Source organism: Papilio machaon, chromosome 18 (genome assembly GCF_912999745.1).
Source record: "Papilio machaon chromosome 18, ilPapMach1.1, whole genome shotgun sequence".
Classification (NCBI taxonomy): Eukaryota; Metazoa; Arthropoda; class Insecta; order Lepidoptera; family Papilionidae; genus Papilio; species Papilio machaon.
The window spans coordinates 5,008,436-5,028,296 of NC_060003.1; the positions used below are offsets into that span (position 1 = coordinate 5,008,436).

General features: G+C 40.8%; 1 protein-coding gene across 1 annotated transcript in view; it reads left to right on the forward strand.

The window, feature by feature from the left end:
* The window catches only part of LOC106707723 (neurogenic locus protein delta), a 32,101-nt gene extending 14,487 nt beyond the window's left edge, over positions 1 to 17,614 (forward strand). Inside the window, exons 3-7 of the mRNA XM_014499134.2 lie at positions 5,503 to 5,563; positions 10,358 to 10,615; positions 14,492 to 14,552; positions 14,725 to 16,107; positions 16,327 to 17,614. Of these exons, the coding sequence (XP_014354620.1) occupies positions 5,503 to 5,563; positions 10,358 to 10,615; positions 14,492 to 14,552; positions 14,725 to 16,107; positions 16,327 to 16,420 (1,857 nt within the window). The 3' untranslated portion in view covers positions 16,421 to 17,614. The remainder of the gene's footprint in view (positions 1 to 5,502; positions 5,564 to 10,357; positions 10,616 to 14,491; positions 14,553 to 14,724; positions 16,108 to 16,326) is intronic.
* Positions 17,615 to 19,861: the final 2,247 nt, after the last annotated feature.

Consider the following 19,861-nt stretch of genomic DNA (forward strand, 5'->3'; position numbering starts at 1 on the left):
TCAAAGGCGCCGTATAATTACACTTGCAAAGAAAAACAAATCGCGTACACTTCTGAATTATAAAAAGCACAGATTAAACATAAATAATTATTCGATGTCAATCACAATTCAAATTAGGAACGTATTTAAGCGGGCGACATCGTAGCGTTCCAAAATTAAATCGGTCTCCATTTTAGGTAACCGCTTAAATCATTTAATATTAGGGTTACCATTCTTTATCGGATTCAATAAATTTTATATAATAATAAAGCCAACATATTTATGTAGGTACGTTAAATGTTTTATTTTATCACTACGTCGAATAGTTATGTATGTTACAATATGAGAGTGCGTACAAAATCTAGCATTTTGTTTAATATCCTTCATATCTGAATTTTAATTTATATTATTTTTAATAGCGTAAAAATCTTATAAGAAGAAAAAAAATTATTACACTTTTGATGACGAAATTTTAATATTATGGTAACCCTGTTATAATTCTATTAGTTCGATTCATTCCAAAGCGTTCTCACGTCGAAGGAACTCGGTACTCTCAAATCTTTTGTGATGAAATTCCTTGCGTTCCCGTCTTTATTCATCACACAACAACGCCCATAGCGTACCATATCCGCAATGTGCAAATGTTTCCTAATCAGTGTTTAATATGTTAGGTAGTGTACTTACGTATGCTGGACTTAATGCTTTGAATTTATCAATGTGTCAAAGGACAAATAGCCTGGGAACTTCCGAAAGCGCATATACGAATAATCTTTGTAAGAAATAACATTTTTTAAGTATTTCAAATGAATGTGGATTAAATTAATATTGAATAATTTATCTTCAAAAACATGATTATGTAATCGCATAAAAAGAGCCTTAGAAACACATTAGCAAATGGTCTTATATTCATATCATCGTTTTCGGCGAGCATGCAAAGTAGATTAGTATAAAAACCGCATTAGATTAAAATCTCAAACAAATCATGTCTCAACTCGAATAAGGATTCTTAATTCCGTATGAACAGATCACAAGGTCTTCAAAGCAGAGGTTTAACAGGGTTGTCAATATCAATAAAAATGTCAAAGATAAAAACACAATCAATCTTCATATACTTTTTTTGTTGTTAAAGTTCTTATTGTATAGGAGATATTCAATCGTACTAGTTAAACTTTAATATGTATGTGACATTTCTTTCCTATAATCTAGGGAAATTTGATTACAGCTCGGCAACCCTGTCGTTAACCCTTCTCAGAGCGTTATCACCCGATCTACCGTAGCGAGGTCGGCCGACTCGAGAAATTTGTTAGCTCCGCTTTTATTTTTTAATTCTTATGCCTCATTCAAATCATTCCGTTGTTTATTGCCGACATTTTCATTTTTCGAATTCTTTCCATCTGGTGAGACCGGGTGCGACCAGACGCTGCGAATCCCACCTATGCCATGAGAAATTAAGCTTATTCCTGTGTTCCTTTTTTAAATCCAAATTGAATTCAAAATTCTCCTTTTGCTATTCAGTCAATGTAACTGGCCAGTATATATTTTTTTTCCTAAATCGTTCCGTTAATGACAGTGCTTTTGTGAACTGAAGTAAAATGATCACACACAGAGTGTAACATTTCGTCGTGAGTTACGACCGACTCTTTAACATTTTTAATGCTTCGCGGTATTCCCGACTGGAGTAATTAATCCTTTTATAATGAGACAGAGTTTCTCTAATATCTCTGTTTATTCAGACTTTCGACTATGGCAACACTGGCTAGCGGTTAAATTTTATGATTGCCGTGAGAAATTTTCAACAGTTTAATTTAATTGGAGGATATTAATTGCTACGTTTGCAGATAAAACTATATATCTCCGGAAATATTTTTATTTTACTTCTTTTTTTACAATTGTTACTCACCTTTCTGATGCCTTGTGATTTATGTAACTTAATTAATTTCTATTAATAGTACCTGCCTATTTACTCAACTAGTAAATTCATTGTCATTGAAATTTGATATTAAAATAGAGCGAGACAACGTTACAAAAAAAAAAAAACAAATAGTCGTCAGTCGTAATGATTTAGAACGTCATAGGTTGAATAGTTTTGAGAACCGACTTTTGTCTCTGCACGCCGAAGTGCCACTATACCAACAACTATAATCCGACTTATTTACACTGTACCTTCTTTAGAAAGTCGCCTGGTACCTCTAACGTCATCCTAAATTTTACCGCGCTATAGGTTTGAACTCGCCATACTTACTCGTGTTTACCACGAAACTGTTTAGCATTCTAACCGTACCCGTGTACTGTCGCCAATAAAGCGTCGACCTGGATATTTTTTTATAGAATATTCGTACATAAAAATCTTACATTCACACGGTACGAGCAACATTGTGCGTAATTTATTCAATAAACGCGTTAATGTTTCCGAACTGTTTTGGGACTTTTTAACCACATCGAGCTTAGCATAATTGAACCCGGTCATCTTTTTTTTTAACTGACAGAAGTCTTACAGAAATTCTAATTAAGGTCAGGATGAATCACAGGTTCATCGTTCGTCGGATTCGGTTCAGGAATAGAATGAGATAAAAGTTAATTAAAACCATTAATAATTCGGATTAAACGTGTCTGAAACACTTTAACTTCGGACACGTTACTGGTCCTTCATTAACGTGCATTTCGCATATCTTTTAATTTGATGGACGGTACACGATGCTCCCTTGGCCCGTCTACTTGAACCGGTCCCGTGAACTTGACATTATGCCAATGGATTTTGTACCTTATCATTATCCGATAAGACACTGAATAGCTTTTTCACGGTCACATTGGGATATAGTTAAATGAAAAAAAAAACCTGTTCAAACGATGTTACCACACTAGCCAAGTGTGAAATATGAAATCACGATCTTCTCCATTTGTTCGCTGCCTGTTTGTATTCCGAATAACTAGGTATTTTCTTGTGTCGACAGAGGATCGGTCAAGCCAGCTTTGATGTTTATAAATACACACAGATATTACCAATGGCAATACAAAGGACTTTGTCATTTTTAAATCTCCTAATCTATGGACGTTCAAATTAGCAGCCATAAAAGTATATAATAACAGAACATCTGTTGCCTTCTATTTAACAAAACAAACAAGCAATGAAACAATAAACAGACAATTGACAATACAGTATTTACAAACACGTGGCCAAAAGTTGTGGGAAAGTTAAGTCGCAGGATAATTTCTTTTGTTCCCTAAAATATTTCAAACTGTGTTTTACAATAACTTTAACTACCCAGTTCCCACGTATCCCTGTTCCTTTAATTAATAAAGAAATATACCAGATAACGATATCGAAGTAGCATACAAGGCATCCTCATAAAACGATTATCAAATAATTCCTCAGTTATAGAACACGGATATGGCTCAGTCTATCGCATCTCTCTAATAAACTCAATTTAACGCTTCGCATTCAAGGGATAGAAGTAACGACGTCTCTTGGTTGGTTGCCTTATCTTAATATTTAATTTTAAAAATATTTTTTTTTCACCATATAAAAAGAAAACTTTTATTTTGAATCCAACTTAAGTACTTTGTTGTTAATAATCTACAACAAAAAAGTATAGAGGCATCGTTTTAGATAACTTAACATTGAAATTGTAAAAATGGAACACACCGAAATGCTTATCGACATGTCGTACACCATTTAATAAATAAAGCGAGTTCTACACCGACAAGTATGTTTCCTTAATTGCCGACTAGCTGGTGACTGGTGAGTGGTGGCTGGTGTGCGCGCATTGTGAGTGTATCGCCGCACCGGGCACGTATATATATAAAGCTACCTGCACACGTACGCTTACGTCGTCGGCCGCTTTTTATGGCCCGGCTCCGAGAGTCACTGTCGTGGGAACCGGCATACACTTACAGTCGGCTACAGCTGACCGAAATGCGCTCTCCATACCCGATTAACAAATCAATACATTGTGTACTACGGCTCAACATGTTTGATCGCGAGCGAATCGCCCGCACCCCACCCGCGATTCTCCTCCCTAACCCTCCAACAATAAAGTCCACGTTCTATAAAACGATACAAGAAAGGATAAAGCTGAAATTTGTTTATTCAGATCGGTAGCCTGCTTGTTATTCACAGTCGGACGATAACACGTCCGCTCGCTCACGACTCTATACTTTATTAAAAATTCGTCAAAACCCCGACTAGTCGAACCGAAAAGAAATCTTTCCTATAGAATAGACTCGTGAGAATCTTAGAAAATGTGATTTCTAGTATCGATTTCCATCCACAATGATGATTGTTAGCAAGTTCCTATGCTAAATAGTTCATTGTTACGTATCGTGATGCAAATAATGTTTTCATTCGTCTCTAATTGACGAAAGGGGACATCTGGCGGTGAAAAATTGAATGATGCGGTAAGGCGAGCGTGTCATATGAAGGAATTAAGTTGACCTTTCATATCCGCCGGGCGCAGCTGCCGGCCCCTTGATTGCCTTTACAACGTTACGTCGCTACGTCTCCTTACATTTTATATGCCGTTAATTCTAAACAAAATTACTATTCGATTGACTTTTCGATGACAACTTTCCTATCCAGTTAGTTTTCAAATCAAATGTGTGATCAAGAATTCTTAATTTTTTTTTTACACTTTTGTAAAATAATATGGATATCCAAATGAGCCACACTACTGGTTAGTTTCACAATATTACAACTTTTATCGTCATTTATCAGATTTATCAATAAATGTTCAGTATAATTATGCATATAAAAAGTAGCGCCGATAGAATGCACCGACTGCTGCTTTTTTACGATCTCCATGTAGAAAACAATATATGCGCGTTCCTTTACACACGAATAAGCATTTAATCCTTTAGTTCATTTGCGAGAACACGCTGCACTTATGAATCTATTGTCTTCGCTAATTGGAGGTTAATGAACTAGTGAGAGGCGAACGCGCCATTTTATGAACATTTTCGCATAACCGGGAGTGGTGGAGACTCGGGAGACCATTGGTAAGTGTGTGAACAGGCGCCGGCAAGCTGTCGACTTCTTATCGTATTTAATCGTATTTTCGACAACCGTTTTGCCTCCTTAAGCAAACATTCACAAATGTCAACAAGGCGCTATCTGATAGCAGCCCATTACAGTACATTTTTTTTTCAACGCTCGCCCACGGAAACGATGGTTCCATATTTGGCCGAGTTATGTACGAATGGACGACGCGAGTATTTTTAGCCCGTATTAATACAATTCTCTCGGCGCGCATCTGCCTCCGACTTCACCTGTCTATCGTGCTTTTAATTTACACTCATCCGCCATACCGAAACGGGTCTTAAACTAAAGGAAATATTTGAAATGCTCGACCGCCGCGCCCATTTAAAAGGTCTCCGGCCCAAGAGATGTTATATCTTAGTTTATCTCACTAGAAGAACGAGAAAAACATGGTTAATGCTTGTTACAGAACTTAACTGTACGGTTATTCGAGATTGTTTTTTAATGTGTAATTTGCGTCAGGTGTAGTAATGTTCTCTTCTTGTTTTCAGGGCACTTTCTCGCTGATTGTCGAAGCGTGGCATGACACGAATGAAACTTCAAGATCTGATGGTGAGTTATTACTTTTTTAATTTATAATGTCGTAATAAAACAACTTTATTTCGTGCATTTGTGTAAAATTCTAAGCACGTATGCCTCGACTCGCTCATATTCAGGTTTCACTGTAATTCTGGGTGTTTATCGTGCATTTAACGGACAGTATGTATATTTGAATGCTTATATTATCACATCGTGGAAGACAAAAATGTTCCCATGGTGTGGACGCTTGACGTTCAGAGCACGCCCCGCGGCGCGTGATTCGCGTGCCAATGCGCACCGTATTCTAATAAAGTCAGCCTTCTGTAGGACGAAAATTTAGTAGAAATGTTCTAATGTATTCCGATGGCCGTTGACCGACGCCTGGACGTCAGATAAAATAGAAAAAAAAAGTAATTCGTACGAGCGTTGCGTCAGCTACACTGTAAAATATTTAGCAAATATATTTTGATAGTATGTATAAATTTGGCAATCGATATCCTACGCTCTAAAAAGCCCCTTGATAAACTATCGACAATTTTAACATCACATGCGACATGGCGTGACCGAAAAACGATACCAAATGAAATGTAACCAAACGGAACGTAAATACATCATCATGGAGATTGGCGCGTGCATCAATACTCGAAGCTTATCGATACAAATAAATCTTCAAACGCTGGCATGATACATATAAAATTCGAATAAGATCATTTAAAAAACATATAATCCTTCGAATAGCGTTGTGACACACCCAATTTTTTATAATATTCGCGAACTTGTATACCGTAGACTATAACAACGCCCATTTCATAATTAGATTCCGAACCCAATGCACTCCGACCGTCATAATTACAAGTCCGCTCTTAAATAATAATAAAAAAAAACCAGGCGTGATTTACTTAAAAACAGATTCAGAGATATGGTGCGCTACGGACCCGGTTACCGAAAATCATTAGCGTCCCGAGTGGATAGCTTAGGAATAGGGTAGCCATTTTTAATATTAAAATATTAGGACTGTCCTTAATAACACCTATCTGATGTTACCTAAAAGGCACTGCATATAGTATGATTTGTATGTAAATTCTCATATGAAAGTTTTAGTGTTATTAAACAATGGTATTTTTCCGGTAAAAACCCTTTTTATGGCAACACTAACAAGAGGACGGGTGTATTTTTAATACGGCGCGGGAGCGATGGGCGGCGCCGCATCACTACCGAGAAACGTAACCAACAGAAATCTAATCAAGCATAATAACAGGTTAGAGACGCAGCAGTTTGTATGCACTCACTATCTCGCAGCGCGATGCTTAATTAAATCACATCTTAGTTTTTTTACTATTTCCAATAGTAACCGGTCGCGACTGCTATCAAAAACTGATAGGCAAACCTACCCTTAATTCTATCTTTGTTCGACTTTAAAAGATATTCAGTCCCAACAATGTAAATTTTAGACACATTTTTGTATTCTTGGAACATTACGCAAAGATACTGTATTTACTGATTTACCGAAACAGAACCCAGCAAAGAATCAAATGCATGATAGATTCAGCAGTATTGTTAAGAGCATAAAGGGATTCTGCGACTTAACAAATCTTAGGGCGACAATGGCAAGCGATCCCGCCGCGCTGCTTCAACGAAATCTTTTATACCCCGAGGCTCGGCACACCTGGCATGCTAACGGGCCCCTACCTATTAAAAAAATATACCACCCGAGGAAGTGAAAATTTCAAGTTTACTTAATCTTTCGTCGTAGGGCTTGCTGGTAAAAAATTGTGGGCTCCGGAAGATTCAATTTATGATGTGAGCAGGAGGTGCGGAGGGACGGCGCGCACATGCCCTCGCGTATGACTCTCTTTGTTTACCGCGTCCCCGCTCACGATATCGCACTGTCTCGATTTACACCTCCATATAGGCGCACCGAGAGCGTGTGAAATGAAGCGTCAAGTGATTCGTGCTCTTGCCAGATATCCGGTATTCAACCGGACTCTACCCAGCTTTTCTACACCAGTTTTAAATGTATATATTTCCGGTATTAACTTATCTGATTGTAATTCAATTTTATGTTTACAATTATAAATAATTATAATTTATGTCATCATTTTTATTTAAGAAATGTATCTGGAAAAAGTTTGTCGGTCGATAGCGTGTCGCCGCGGGCCTGTCGACGTATTAAGACTAAAATGGAGTTATTGAGGCAGCTATGTGTTGACGTCCGCTTATCTGTCCGTGCATTATTAGTCAATTCATTACACATGCTCAGCTCTTAGTTCCCAGAGCTTTCTCGTCATGATAGTGCCGCTTTAATTGCCTCTCGCCAGCCTTAGAGTTGCGCAATCCGCAATTTGTGGCACCGCAACGGAACACGATTACCGTTTCCACAAAAACAATGGACAATTAACGCGTAGAATGACGTGCGAATTTTTTTCGTATAATGACTCTTTTTCGTCAATCCCTCCTAAATTGTAAGTCACGTTTGAAAAGGCGAGCGGGGCCGGGGCCGCAAGATTGTTTACCCGCCGCGTCGTGAAGCGCCGCTCAAATTGAAAACTCGTCGAGCATTAGAAGTGGACAGTTTTATAAACAAAAGGAGTGAGTCGTCTGTGTGCACAGGCCATTGATGAAATTCCGTTTCCCACAGCGCGGCCGGCCGGTCGGACCACTGCCAGAACAGAGACGCGCGATTGTACTTAACACAACTCACGCACGCCGATTATTTATTTATCTACTTAAGAATTGTATCTAAGTTTACCGATCATATAGTCACTAATTGGACTATAATCTAGATGCAATCCGGATCTGTTGGAGGTTGTCAATCGCCAGTATATAATATCGGCGTGCATCCGGCTACAGCGATAATACGTCCATCGGAAGCTGCATCGCGTGATCGCATCCCGGCGTTTTCTTCAAAATCGCATTTAATGTATCCCAAATCGTCCGCATCCGATGTTTCGTCCAATCTAAATTATCGGTTCGATCGCTTTCTTTTATTTTGTATAACGCTACCTTCACGTTTGCTTTGACCTCTGGCCGTAATAACACGTTGCCTAAACACGTACAACGTCCTCAATTAAATGCCTTATTTATTTATATATTAAAAAGAAGGAGCCTTCATTTTCTATCGTCGTGATTTACGTTGATAGCTGTAATTTGTGATGCTCAAGGTCTTAAACATTATTTAAAATAAGATGCTGTAATTTTCTTGTAAATCATCCGCCGTACGGTATTGTGAAATAATAAATGACGGACATAGGTTTTATTATTCTTTAAAGATTAATTATTTAAAAATAAATTATAAGAAAAACATTAAATTAAATGCGGCAACCCTAAAGCACCTGAGCATTGGGCTCACTCACGGTTGCCATAATTCCCCTGCACACATTCGAGCTAAATTGTGCGCGGCCGAGCTCCGCGTTCCCACACATCATTTTTCTAATTCCCCCAACTCTGCAGCTTCGCTGTAATAATCTTCGATTGAATATACATATTTATATACTACTCTAATATTTATATGTAATAACATGAAATATAACCTTATGTATTATAATATAACCTTCATCATAAAGTTGAATCTAGAATTTCAACTGGAACATTATGAAACGTTCTCGTCGTATTCTAGACCGCATACTAAACTTTTTACGTAATGATATATCACATGTCCACAGTTCCTATACGATTGATTTATTCTCTAGATTCCTAATCGGAATAAATCTATATTTATTATGTTTTCGTTCGGTAAGCAGTGAGTGTATCTATGCGTTTTATCTACCAGATTTATTGCCGCGATTGTATCGACGTAGGCTTAAACAGTTGAATCTCGACTCTGTTTTAACCCGAATCATCTGTCAGTTACACAGATTACGAACGCAGAACTCGCGCCAAAATCGTTCATAAATTACTTACCGTTTAGAAATCAGAAGCGATCGATTTGAATATCGAATGTTTAAGGTATTGTGGTCAAACGCATTAACCCGGCTGTTTGATATGAAACAAGAGGTCGTGAGGAATGCGAGATGTGAGATAAGGTCCGTCTCATTACTCGATATCCCCGTACCGCGGACACCAGCCCCACGCAACACAAAGCGCCCATCGGTAACGTATCGGGCCCCGTGCGCCACGAAATTAGTCGGCTACGATCGTTTTTATGTACCTTTTAATTTTGTTTCGCGTCTGGTTTAATTTTATCTGCTGTCGGGATTACCGGCTTAGGAATGTAGCGCCGGGATGGGCAAAAAGACCGACGCGACCGTGAGTGGAAATAAATAAATGTAGGAACTCGGAGATACTGAGGTTTCTCAGCGATCCTCCGTCAAGACGCCGCACTTTTGATGAATGGATCTCGCTGTCTTTTTTAATCTGTGATATGGTTCCACAGATTTTCTAAAGTTTTACCAATGACGTTTATGTTATCATGTTTTAGAACTTTTTATATAATCCTCGATTGCTGTTACATGAGAGTGTATTAAGTAAATCTTTATCAATCAAAACGGGCGCCAACGAGGCAAAGGAGTGAATCACGCTGGGAACAATGAATTCCCGCGTTCGAATGCGGGCGTCAAATAGACACTAACAGGTCAATTTACTCGTATAACCCTTTCCCACGCCGATAAACAAACGCAGATAATACTTTTTTCGACTTAATCAAATTAAGCGTGTCGTTATCCTAAAGCGAGATTCTGATCTGTCGAGCGCACGAACATAGTCTCTATAAACATTGCTTTGTTATAACAATGCCTTTTCTATGAACATACATAACTTATGCTTTCCAAATATAAAGTTTTTGTTTTTACATAGTTACAGATTATTTAACATGTTTTTATTGTTTTGCAGATTCCCTTATAGCCCGTATGACGAAGCAGAGTATAGCCGACGTTGGAGGGCCGTGGGTCGAAGAGGAACAGCGGTGGGGCGGCCCTGGGGGTGCTCATCTAAGGCTGTCGTACCGAGTGACTTGCGCTGCGCATTACTACGGTTCTGGCTGTGAGGTCCTGTGCAGGCCAAGGAACGACTCCTTCGGACATTACACCTGCTCGCCCGCGGGGGAGATCGTCTGCAGACCCGGCTGGACGGGCGACTATTGCTCCAAACGTAAGTTTTTACCACAGAATATCAGATAATTTGAGGCTAAAGCTAGTTGAATATTAAGTCATCATTAAAACATCAGAATCTTTCGTGTCGTAAATTTAATGTTTGTACCGTTCGTATGATAAATCGGCGATACCCGAGTCTCACGAAGCTCGCATTACACTACAGCGGCCGTTTCTAATTACATCCAACTATTGAAATTTCGAGGCGAAAACTATTACACGACATAAATACCGACGCCATTTAAATATAGTACGTCCACCCAATTCTCTCTTCCTCATTAAAACGGGTTACGACAAAAATTTCAGTTCCGCACATCCTCTACTAAATGTGTATAATTGATACTTGCGACCTTTTCACTGGCAACTAGTGGAGCGTTTTCACTCGACTGTCCCGGTTTTTGCGCGTACTAACGCCACACCTAGCTGACTCATCAGAGGTCACAGGGTCGCAGTATTTTATTTATATTAATACACGTAAAGGCATTGACCATTGATTTTTCTTCCTACATTTATTATTGTTTATTAATTTAATTTGATTGAAAGTTCCCGTAAGAATAGAAATGATTAATTAATTTATAAATAACAGTACATTACGTAAGTATTATAAAACATTCAATAAACAATTTTCAGGCTCGATAGTTGTAATGCCGCGTAATACTCCGATCAGATACATTTTATGTTACGACCGTCGTTAAATTCTTTTTACGATTCTTTCTTTATTAGTCAGTCATGATGGCAACTTTACAAAAAAATATTTTAAAATATTCTCCATTTAAAACTAGAAAAAGTCAACAATTTGAAGAAAAAATATACAATGCTCGAATTATTACTTAATGTATAATTTCTAATTATAACAGAGTTAATAACCTCAAATTACTTTATTATTGTTCAACCAAAGCGTACTAAGATGAATTATAATTTTTTTTATTACTAATTGTTCCTTGTTAGTTATTTTGTAATGTTAGTTTCCGTATCTTAATAAAAACTAATCTATTTAATGCCGTAACGGCACTCGCAACATTCTAGAATTAATATTAATTTAATGTTTAAATTTAATTTTATTGTTGACTTTGTATCTTTCAGACAATTATTTTATATTACGACAGATTACAGCTATTCAGTACCTATATTGTCTACTGCGTGGGGTCTGTCTGTTTGTCGCCGCCAACAAACAAAGCCTGCCGAGATAGGCTTGTTGCGTTACATCAATCAATGTCTACGGCTTGTATACTGTGTATGCCGTTTACCTAATAAAACACAATGTAAAGCAATTTAGGATGGATAAAAAAAAACAACTTCTAGTACGATTTAATACGAATATGGTTGAAAAAACTTGCTTTAATAAGTTAAATTAATATTTTATTTAATATTATTGTGAATGTATAACATAATATTACGTTTCCATTCATGCGTGCGATTAAAACAATAGATGGGTGTACAATTTGCAATTCCACCGCGCGGGGACGGACGGACGCGCACAAAAAGGGCCCGTCTAAACCTTTCAAACGGCGCGGCGTGTTGAACAAGGCATCGTAAAACAAGTCCGCGCTAAGATGCATTGTGGCGGGGCGGATGTCATCGCAATCTCAGCCCCACCTGCCGCGGGGTTCCCACACTCGCCGCCGCAAAAAACCCCGCGGTGAGACAGCAGCGCCGTCTCTCTCCCGCCGTCCCGCTTCCACAACAGGGCTGACAACATTATAAACTGTATGCACTGAGATTTATTGATTTTAAGATCGAACGTTGTCAATCATATTGTAGTTGCTAACATATACGCTGAAATGTAATTTTAATGCATAATTGAGTTGATATGGACTCTTTGTAACGGTAAAGTTATTTTAAAATAAGTAGAAAATCATTATTCTAAAAATAAACTTTTATCTACGTTTGGACTTAGGAATTTGCACTCAATAATACTTTAATAATGTTATAAACACATGACAACCCTACCATGGAGTTTGTATCGTCGATTACGAAAATGTAAAAGCGAGAGAAGCGGCCATAATGAAATGAAAACAACGCTCCGCGCCGGCGCACACGCACGCAGCGGCGACGCACACCACCGATAGCGTGAGCGCCCGCCGAGAGCCGAGCGCCTCGCCGTGAACCGGGTCACAAACACCTTTAGACGAGAAACGAAACGCCAATCGAAATAAACTATACACTTGACCGTGTCACGATACATCGCATCTGCCGAACGGTATCCCGCCTTCTGGGAAAGCTTAACGATCCCGAAAACGGAATCGTTTGCATGGCTCGCATGGCCCCCGAGCATTATCCTCAACTCTCGCCCGCTAATGACGGGGTAAACAACGCAATTTTGCCTAATTGTCGAGCCGGCCTCGGTTCTCACGCGCATCCCGAATCGCGAATCCCACGCGGCCCGCGTTTCCCGTCTACAAACAGATGCGATCACTCAATATTTGCGCAGGACCGGAACATGTGTGACATGTCTAAGGTAGCTTTTTTCATCGACTTACCTGGCCTCCGGAAAGTTTCGGCGTACCGACTGAATATCGATTCGAGCTGGTATCGACCAACCAGCTCTTCGTTTTCATTGATAATAATTAATAACGCGGCAGGGCACGCTGGCCGCCAACACTGACACTTTCATATAACTTTTACGACTCCCGTTTTACCGATCGCTCAAGGATCAAGATAAGATCGGAGTCGAGTGGCGTCGCTCTAGAGTGGATAGTGCAATGAGCATTAAAACCCGACTACTTCAGACTCTTTGATCGACGCTTTGATGAACCGAAACCAGGCGCCTTTGCATCCAAAAAACTTTCTTTTACTATCTACGGTTAAATAACATTTAAAATTTCATAGCGTAAATATAGCTCAACGCCATTCTATCTGAACACTAGCCTTTCCAATTTGTTAGAGTGAGCCGTAAGCCGATTAGCTCGGTGCACTTTCAGGGGCTTTATGCAACGATGGCGAAGTTTAAACCTGCGTAATGGTGTAGGGGCGCCGGGGGAGGCTAATCTCCTATATCCCGGCGCGCCGGCCGAGATTCATCGTTTCAGCAAAATACACAGAGCGCTTCCTCGTTTAATTTAAACCAGTATAAAGTCGGATTATATGCGATGGAAACACGAGTCGAGAGTAAAATGGCGCCTTAGTATTTTTCTAGTTAGGGGACTAGTAACGGTCGAGCGTCGGTTAGGCTCCCCGCGCTATCTGCCCCCTTTGTATTCGCTCCGATAAGTTGCCCGTGCGCACCCGACCGATACGAGTGCGCGCCACACTTCTTATTTCTAAACACTATTTTTTTCTGGTGGCTTACATTACCACTATTACCTTTGTATTGCGTCTTCTCGGGTTCACAAACCGCAATGCACTCGGCGCACTCGCGCGGCTCCTCGGCGCACGCTCGCTTGGTACCACCAATACATCTACATCGGGGTAAGGTTCGCGGCACCGGCGCGGCGTACGGACCGTAAATCACACGGTTAACAACGCGCTTTTTACATTTCTGATAATCTGTTTGTAGTAAATACTCGTTTTTTATGATTAATACTGTTAATAATGACTGTTGCCATAGAGACGAAGTCAATCTAAAACAAGGAAGCGCACACCTGTTACACCTTCGAAATAAAAATGTATTTAATGCGGGTCATAAACTTTGTTGAGGATGTTATACTGGTTGAGAGATAAAACGCCGTGCGCGCGACCTCGCCCCCGGCTCCGGCGGGAGCGCTAACGAACCTCTCTCTTTGTCATTCGTGTCCTTTGCAAACCGAGATGCCGAAGTCAAGTCGAGTTGCGACGAGCGCTCGCAGGATATGTCGTGACCGCGGTGGGTCGCAGTTAGCACGAGCGCCTTACGTATTGTGTGTCCGACTGTAACTAACAAAGGTTTCTTTTGTTCCAGCGCGCTGCCTGCCCGGCTGCGACGCGGAGCACGGCCACTGTCTCAAGCCCGACGAATGCATGTGAGTATCCACTTCGCACCCCCGTGCTAAACGTTCCAGCTACCTACCTGCCTCCCTCCTCGCCTTAATCGTGCATGTGCCTCATCATTTTCTAAGCGGTAAAAGACACCCTTTTTAGACGCTCGTTATCACGTCGTATTCTTTATTGACTGATGTTTCCCTTTGTTTTCAGCTGTCACTCGGGCTGGGTGGGCGAGCTGTGCGACCAGTGCGAACGGCATCCGGGTTGCATGCACGGCACCTGTTCTAAGCCGTGGGACTGCATCTGCGAGGAAGGCTGGGGGGGCCTGTTCTGCAATCAGGATCTCAACTACTGCACGAACCACCGCCCGTGCAGAAACGGGGGCACCTGCCACAACACGGGCCAGGGCAGCTACACCTGCGTCTGCCCCGCAGAGTACACTGGCCCCGATTGCGAGAAGTCGCTGCACTCCTGTGCAGTCCGGCCGTGTCGCAACGGGGGGGCCTGCGTACCCGACGAGGGGGGAGAACTGTCCTGCGCCTGCCCGTCGGGGTACGAGGGGGCGCGCTGTGAAACCAGGAGATTGACCTGCGCGGATAGACCTTGCCGGAACGGCGGAACCTGCGAGCCCCGCACCTCCGGCTACGTGTGCGTGTGTCCCGCCGGGTACGCCGGAGTCGACTGCGGCGTCGAGGCCGACCCCTGCGCCGCCAACCCCTGTCGCAACGGCGCGACCTGCTCCCGCGCCGGCGACGGCTTTCGCTGCAACTGCAAGTCCGGCTTCCGCGGCAACCGCTGCGAGATCGACATCGACGACTGCGCCGGCATCACGTGCGAGCACGGCGGCACCTGTGTCGACCTGGTGAACGGCCAGCGCTGCCAGTGCGCGCCGGGCTTCCTCGGCCCCCGCTGCGAGACCCGAGTGGACCTGTGCCTCGCGAAGCCCTGCGCGAACGGAGGAGAATGTCTGGTTCTCGACAACGACTACGAGTGTCGGTGCCGGCCGGGCTTCGCCGGCAAGGACTGTAGCATCGACGTGGACGAGTGCGCCTCCTCGCCGTGCAGGAACGGAGGCACGTGCAAGGATCGAGTGGACGGCTACACGTGCCTGTGCCCGCGCGGCTGGAGCGGCAAGCTGTGCACGGTGTCGCTGGCAGAGCTGGCGGCCGCGAAGCCGGCGGGCGGACACTTGCGGCGCGTGGGGGACGAGGCGGAGGGCGCGGAGGAGACGGGCGCGGCGGGCGAGGCGGCGCCGCTGGAGCGCGGGCACGTGGCGCTGATCGCGGCGGCGAGCGCGCTCGTGCCGCTGGTGGCGCTGGCGGCGGGCGCGGCGCTGTGCGTGCGGCGGCGGCGGGCGGCGCGGGCGGCGGACGCGGAGGCGCGCGCGCAGAACGCGGCGAACGCGGGCGGGCGCGTCATCCGCAACACGTGGGGCAAGTGCGACGCGCCCGCCGAGTGCCAGAACGCGCACAACGCGGCCGCGGAGGAATGCAAGCGCAAGACGCTCAACACGGAGAGTGCGGCGCGTCTGCTGGCCGCGCTCGACCCGCGCCTCTCGCGGCTCTCCGCAGACTCCGCCTACTGCGCGAACAGGTCAGTATTCATGCCCTACTTCTAAATACTAGTTTCTTAAGAAATATCTGCCACTGCCAGCACAGAATTAATAAAGCTTAATGTTAAAATGAGAGTAATAGAATAAACAGCGACATGCTGTCTATTAAAATTTGTAATCACCAATCTATTTCGATAACTTGAATTACATATTAAGGTGCCACATTATAACTAACGTAACCTATTTTTCTATTGTTACAGTGATACGTCGCTAGTGAAACGGGCGCTAGAAGGCGGAGGGGTGTACGTGTTAGACGACCACTGCCTGCCGCCGACCTTCGCCACACAAGTGTAGTGCATACAGAAGCGTCAATGGACATGATAACTTATTTATTGATAACGGACGCTAGTGCGATCAAGGCTGTGCGCCGCGTGTATATATAGCGTTAATTGTAAAGTGACCCCCTGTATAGACGGCTAGTTGTAAGCGTTCCGATGTATTTATTTGTGAGTGCGATTCGTGCGCCCTGTAAATAGTATCGGCGGCACGGATCGCGACCCGCGCCTGACTCGCGTCTGACCCGCGCCTTACCCGCGCGGCTGGCGCAGTGGACCCGCGTCCACGTCTGCGATCTCTGTAGGTAACGGTGCCCCCCCTCCCCTCCTCACCCCTCTCCTAGACTCGCACCAGTAAACGAGCCAAACAGTGCGTAAAATAAGATTTTTAGACTAATTTATAAAGAAATAAAACGCGAATGTTGCGTTCATCGGTTTTACATTGATTATATTTTATATATATTTTTGTGATTGACTAATTATTGTCATTTGTTCCTATGATTATAAATAATAGTGATCGAAATCGAAAATCATGTTCAGGTTTTTCTGAAAATCGACATAGATTTTTTCCAGTCTCACTTCGCTTCCCGAACTCGCCGGATGGACGATGCACTGTGTCGGGTGCGCGAGCGCACGCGCGCTCTCTCTATTTCGTTGTAGCACTTGGAGGGAGCGCACGTCTCGCTCGCGGCACCACCGCGCACCTATTGTAGTTAGCTCATAGGTTAAAATATTTTCGTGTACTTATAAGAAACAAAATGTCGAAACCTAAGTCATTGTGTATAAAAAACTATTAAGTTGTAGCGTTGTAAGTATATTCTCCATTACTTCTGTAAGAGTACGGATAATAATGTTAGGCAACGCGGGACTCCTGGTATGTTTTGTTTTAACTTATTTATTTTAATACGTGCAGTACGAAGTGGATTTTGTCGACTACCACGGCGCAGCTCCGGCCCCACGCCGGGCCGAAGCCGCGTCGTCGTCGGGTCGTTGCAGATAAATTATGTTAAATTTGCCGTTTTATATGTGTTGTAGATATATTGAAGTAGTGGCATCACCTCCCGCGTTGCCTACTGTACTCATACATAGATTAAAGAAGGTTAAATCGACGATTTTGAGAAATTGTAAAATTTATATCAAACTATGAATAGACTGATGATCAATAATAATGTTCTTGTATTTAATTTTTTAAGATGACAAAATGTAAGTTTTAAATTATGTGAAAATTATGATAAATAAACATTTGCCGGACGTAATTAAAATATTGTACTTAAATTTGATCACAGCAAAATACTTTCATTTTTCTTTTCGATATTTTAAATAAAATTTATACACCATATTTCGTTAGGCACCAATAATATGACAGTATTCTAATTTATTTATTGAAAGATTATGATCTTTGAATTAATGTAAATTAATGAAGAAATCAATGTTAAATTATTTTTTAAATTTTGATTACAATTGACTGAAGCGGAAGCGACTTCTTGATTTTTATTCTGTACTCGATCGCTTTGTTTATTTGCGTTGCATTTAGAGTGACGTGTGAGTATACTGAAAGATAAAAATTTTAAATCATTCCATTTTTCATAGGTATCTTATCTTCTTTTTATAAATTTTATTTTTTTATTTCGCTATTTTTCTATGTTTATTTTGCATGTGACCAATTGATTGTCTTAATGTACTATAATTTCGTCTAAGTTAGAAAAAGTACAATCGTTATTGTTCTTTCCTTTCTATTTTTATACCTTTTAGTATATTCACATTGTTTTTTGAATTTCAAAAGAAAAATGAAAGCGGCCTTGTATAGATGATGTAACAAATAATTCCATGAATAGATCCTATCGAATAAAAAGTCAAACTGTGTGATGCTGCCGCGGCAGCGAGTGTTTGCGACGAATGTGTATTATTGTGTGCGAACGACGCACAGAGATAAAATGTTAATAAACAATTGTTTACAAAAGATTAACAAGAATATTTTATTTTTACCCGTATAAATTTAACCTGACTGTCCCTTAAAAGCTTGGATACAATATAATAACCTCATTTTAACGAATATAAAATATTAAGGAATAAGTCGAAATTGATCAATGCAAATTAAAAACTTGTTATTTCACAAGTGTGATGTTTAATTAAGCCAGTGATTCTCAACCTTTTTTTTGTTGCGGCACATATTTAACGATTTCAAAATTTGGCGGCACACAAAGAAAAAGATAAAAATTATTTACTTACTACAACACACTGCATAAATAGTTTATCAACTGTATGCCGCGCCGCTTCATCATAATTTGGCACTAAGAAAAACCGCGGCGTTGCAAAGCAAATAATAAAATAATTTATTTTTTTGTGGATTTAAATATATATTCATGTTAAAAATGTTTTTCTTTTTAAATGATATAATTTAATAATATTGACATTATTATATATTTGCAAAATTTGGCGGCACACAAAAGTGCCGCGGCACAGTGGTTGAGAATAACTGAATTAAGCCTTAACAGGCATAGATTCAACGGCCATTAGGTATTTGAGGTTTTATAGTGATTTTTTGTCTTTTTTTTAATTCCAAAATCTTTATTTGATTTATATTTCGTATGGAGCATTTTTTACTCAACAATTCATTTTGGGAAAAATCATAGAAAGTGGTTAGTAGTGGCGGTAGTATGATGTGGACACTGACACTGTTTCCTATACAAGAGATGATTTTGAAATAAAAATAACATTCTTCTAGTAGCGTAGCGTAGTTTTTACAGAACAGTTTATTTATTGCCGCAGTACCTATTTAAAAATAGGGATAATGGACCAAATTATAAAACGACAGAGAGCTCCTCAATGCTAACTTAAAGTAGATTTTCGTGTTTTTATTACCATTTTCATAGTTCTTTATTCGCTCGTAAAAATAATAAATAATCTATAAGTAGGACAATAAAAAACAATGATTGTATCTAATTCTTTATTAATATTATTTGGTTACTATAACAAATTTAATATTTACAAAAAAGTACCGTTACACCTAAAAATATTAGGATGTCTACTCGAAATCTACAGAAATACACCAAAAAAAACTTGGTGAAATCCTTTCGCATATTATTTTCAAAGTCAACGAACATTTTAAGTTCCATATCTAGTCTTTACGAATTGGTTTAAATGCACTTAAACATGCAAATAAAATATAATTCCAATTTATCACACACAAACATTTTGATGATTTTTTAAAATGTACTTTATTTGCGAAATTTGTAGACAAGGTGTAATTTTAATTATATACCTCAAGAAAAACCACAAATGTCCTTAGAAATGAAGTGACGCAAACGAAGTGCGTTTATAATTAACCTAACCGAGTGCAGTCGCGACCTCGATCACCTTACAACTAGGAAACCAAACACATACATAATAAAGTAATTCTTGATAATAGAATATCTCTATTTACATACTCATATGTATCTTTATTTATTCATATTGCATA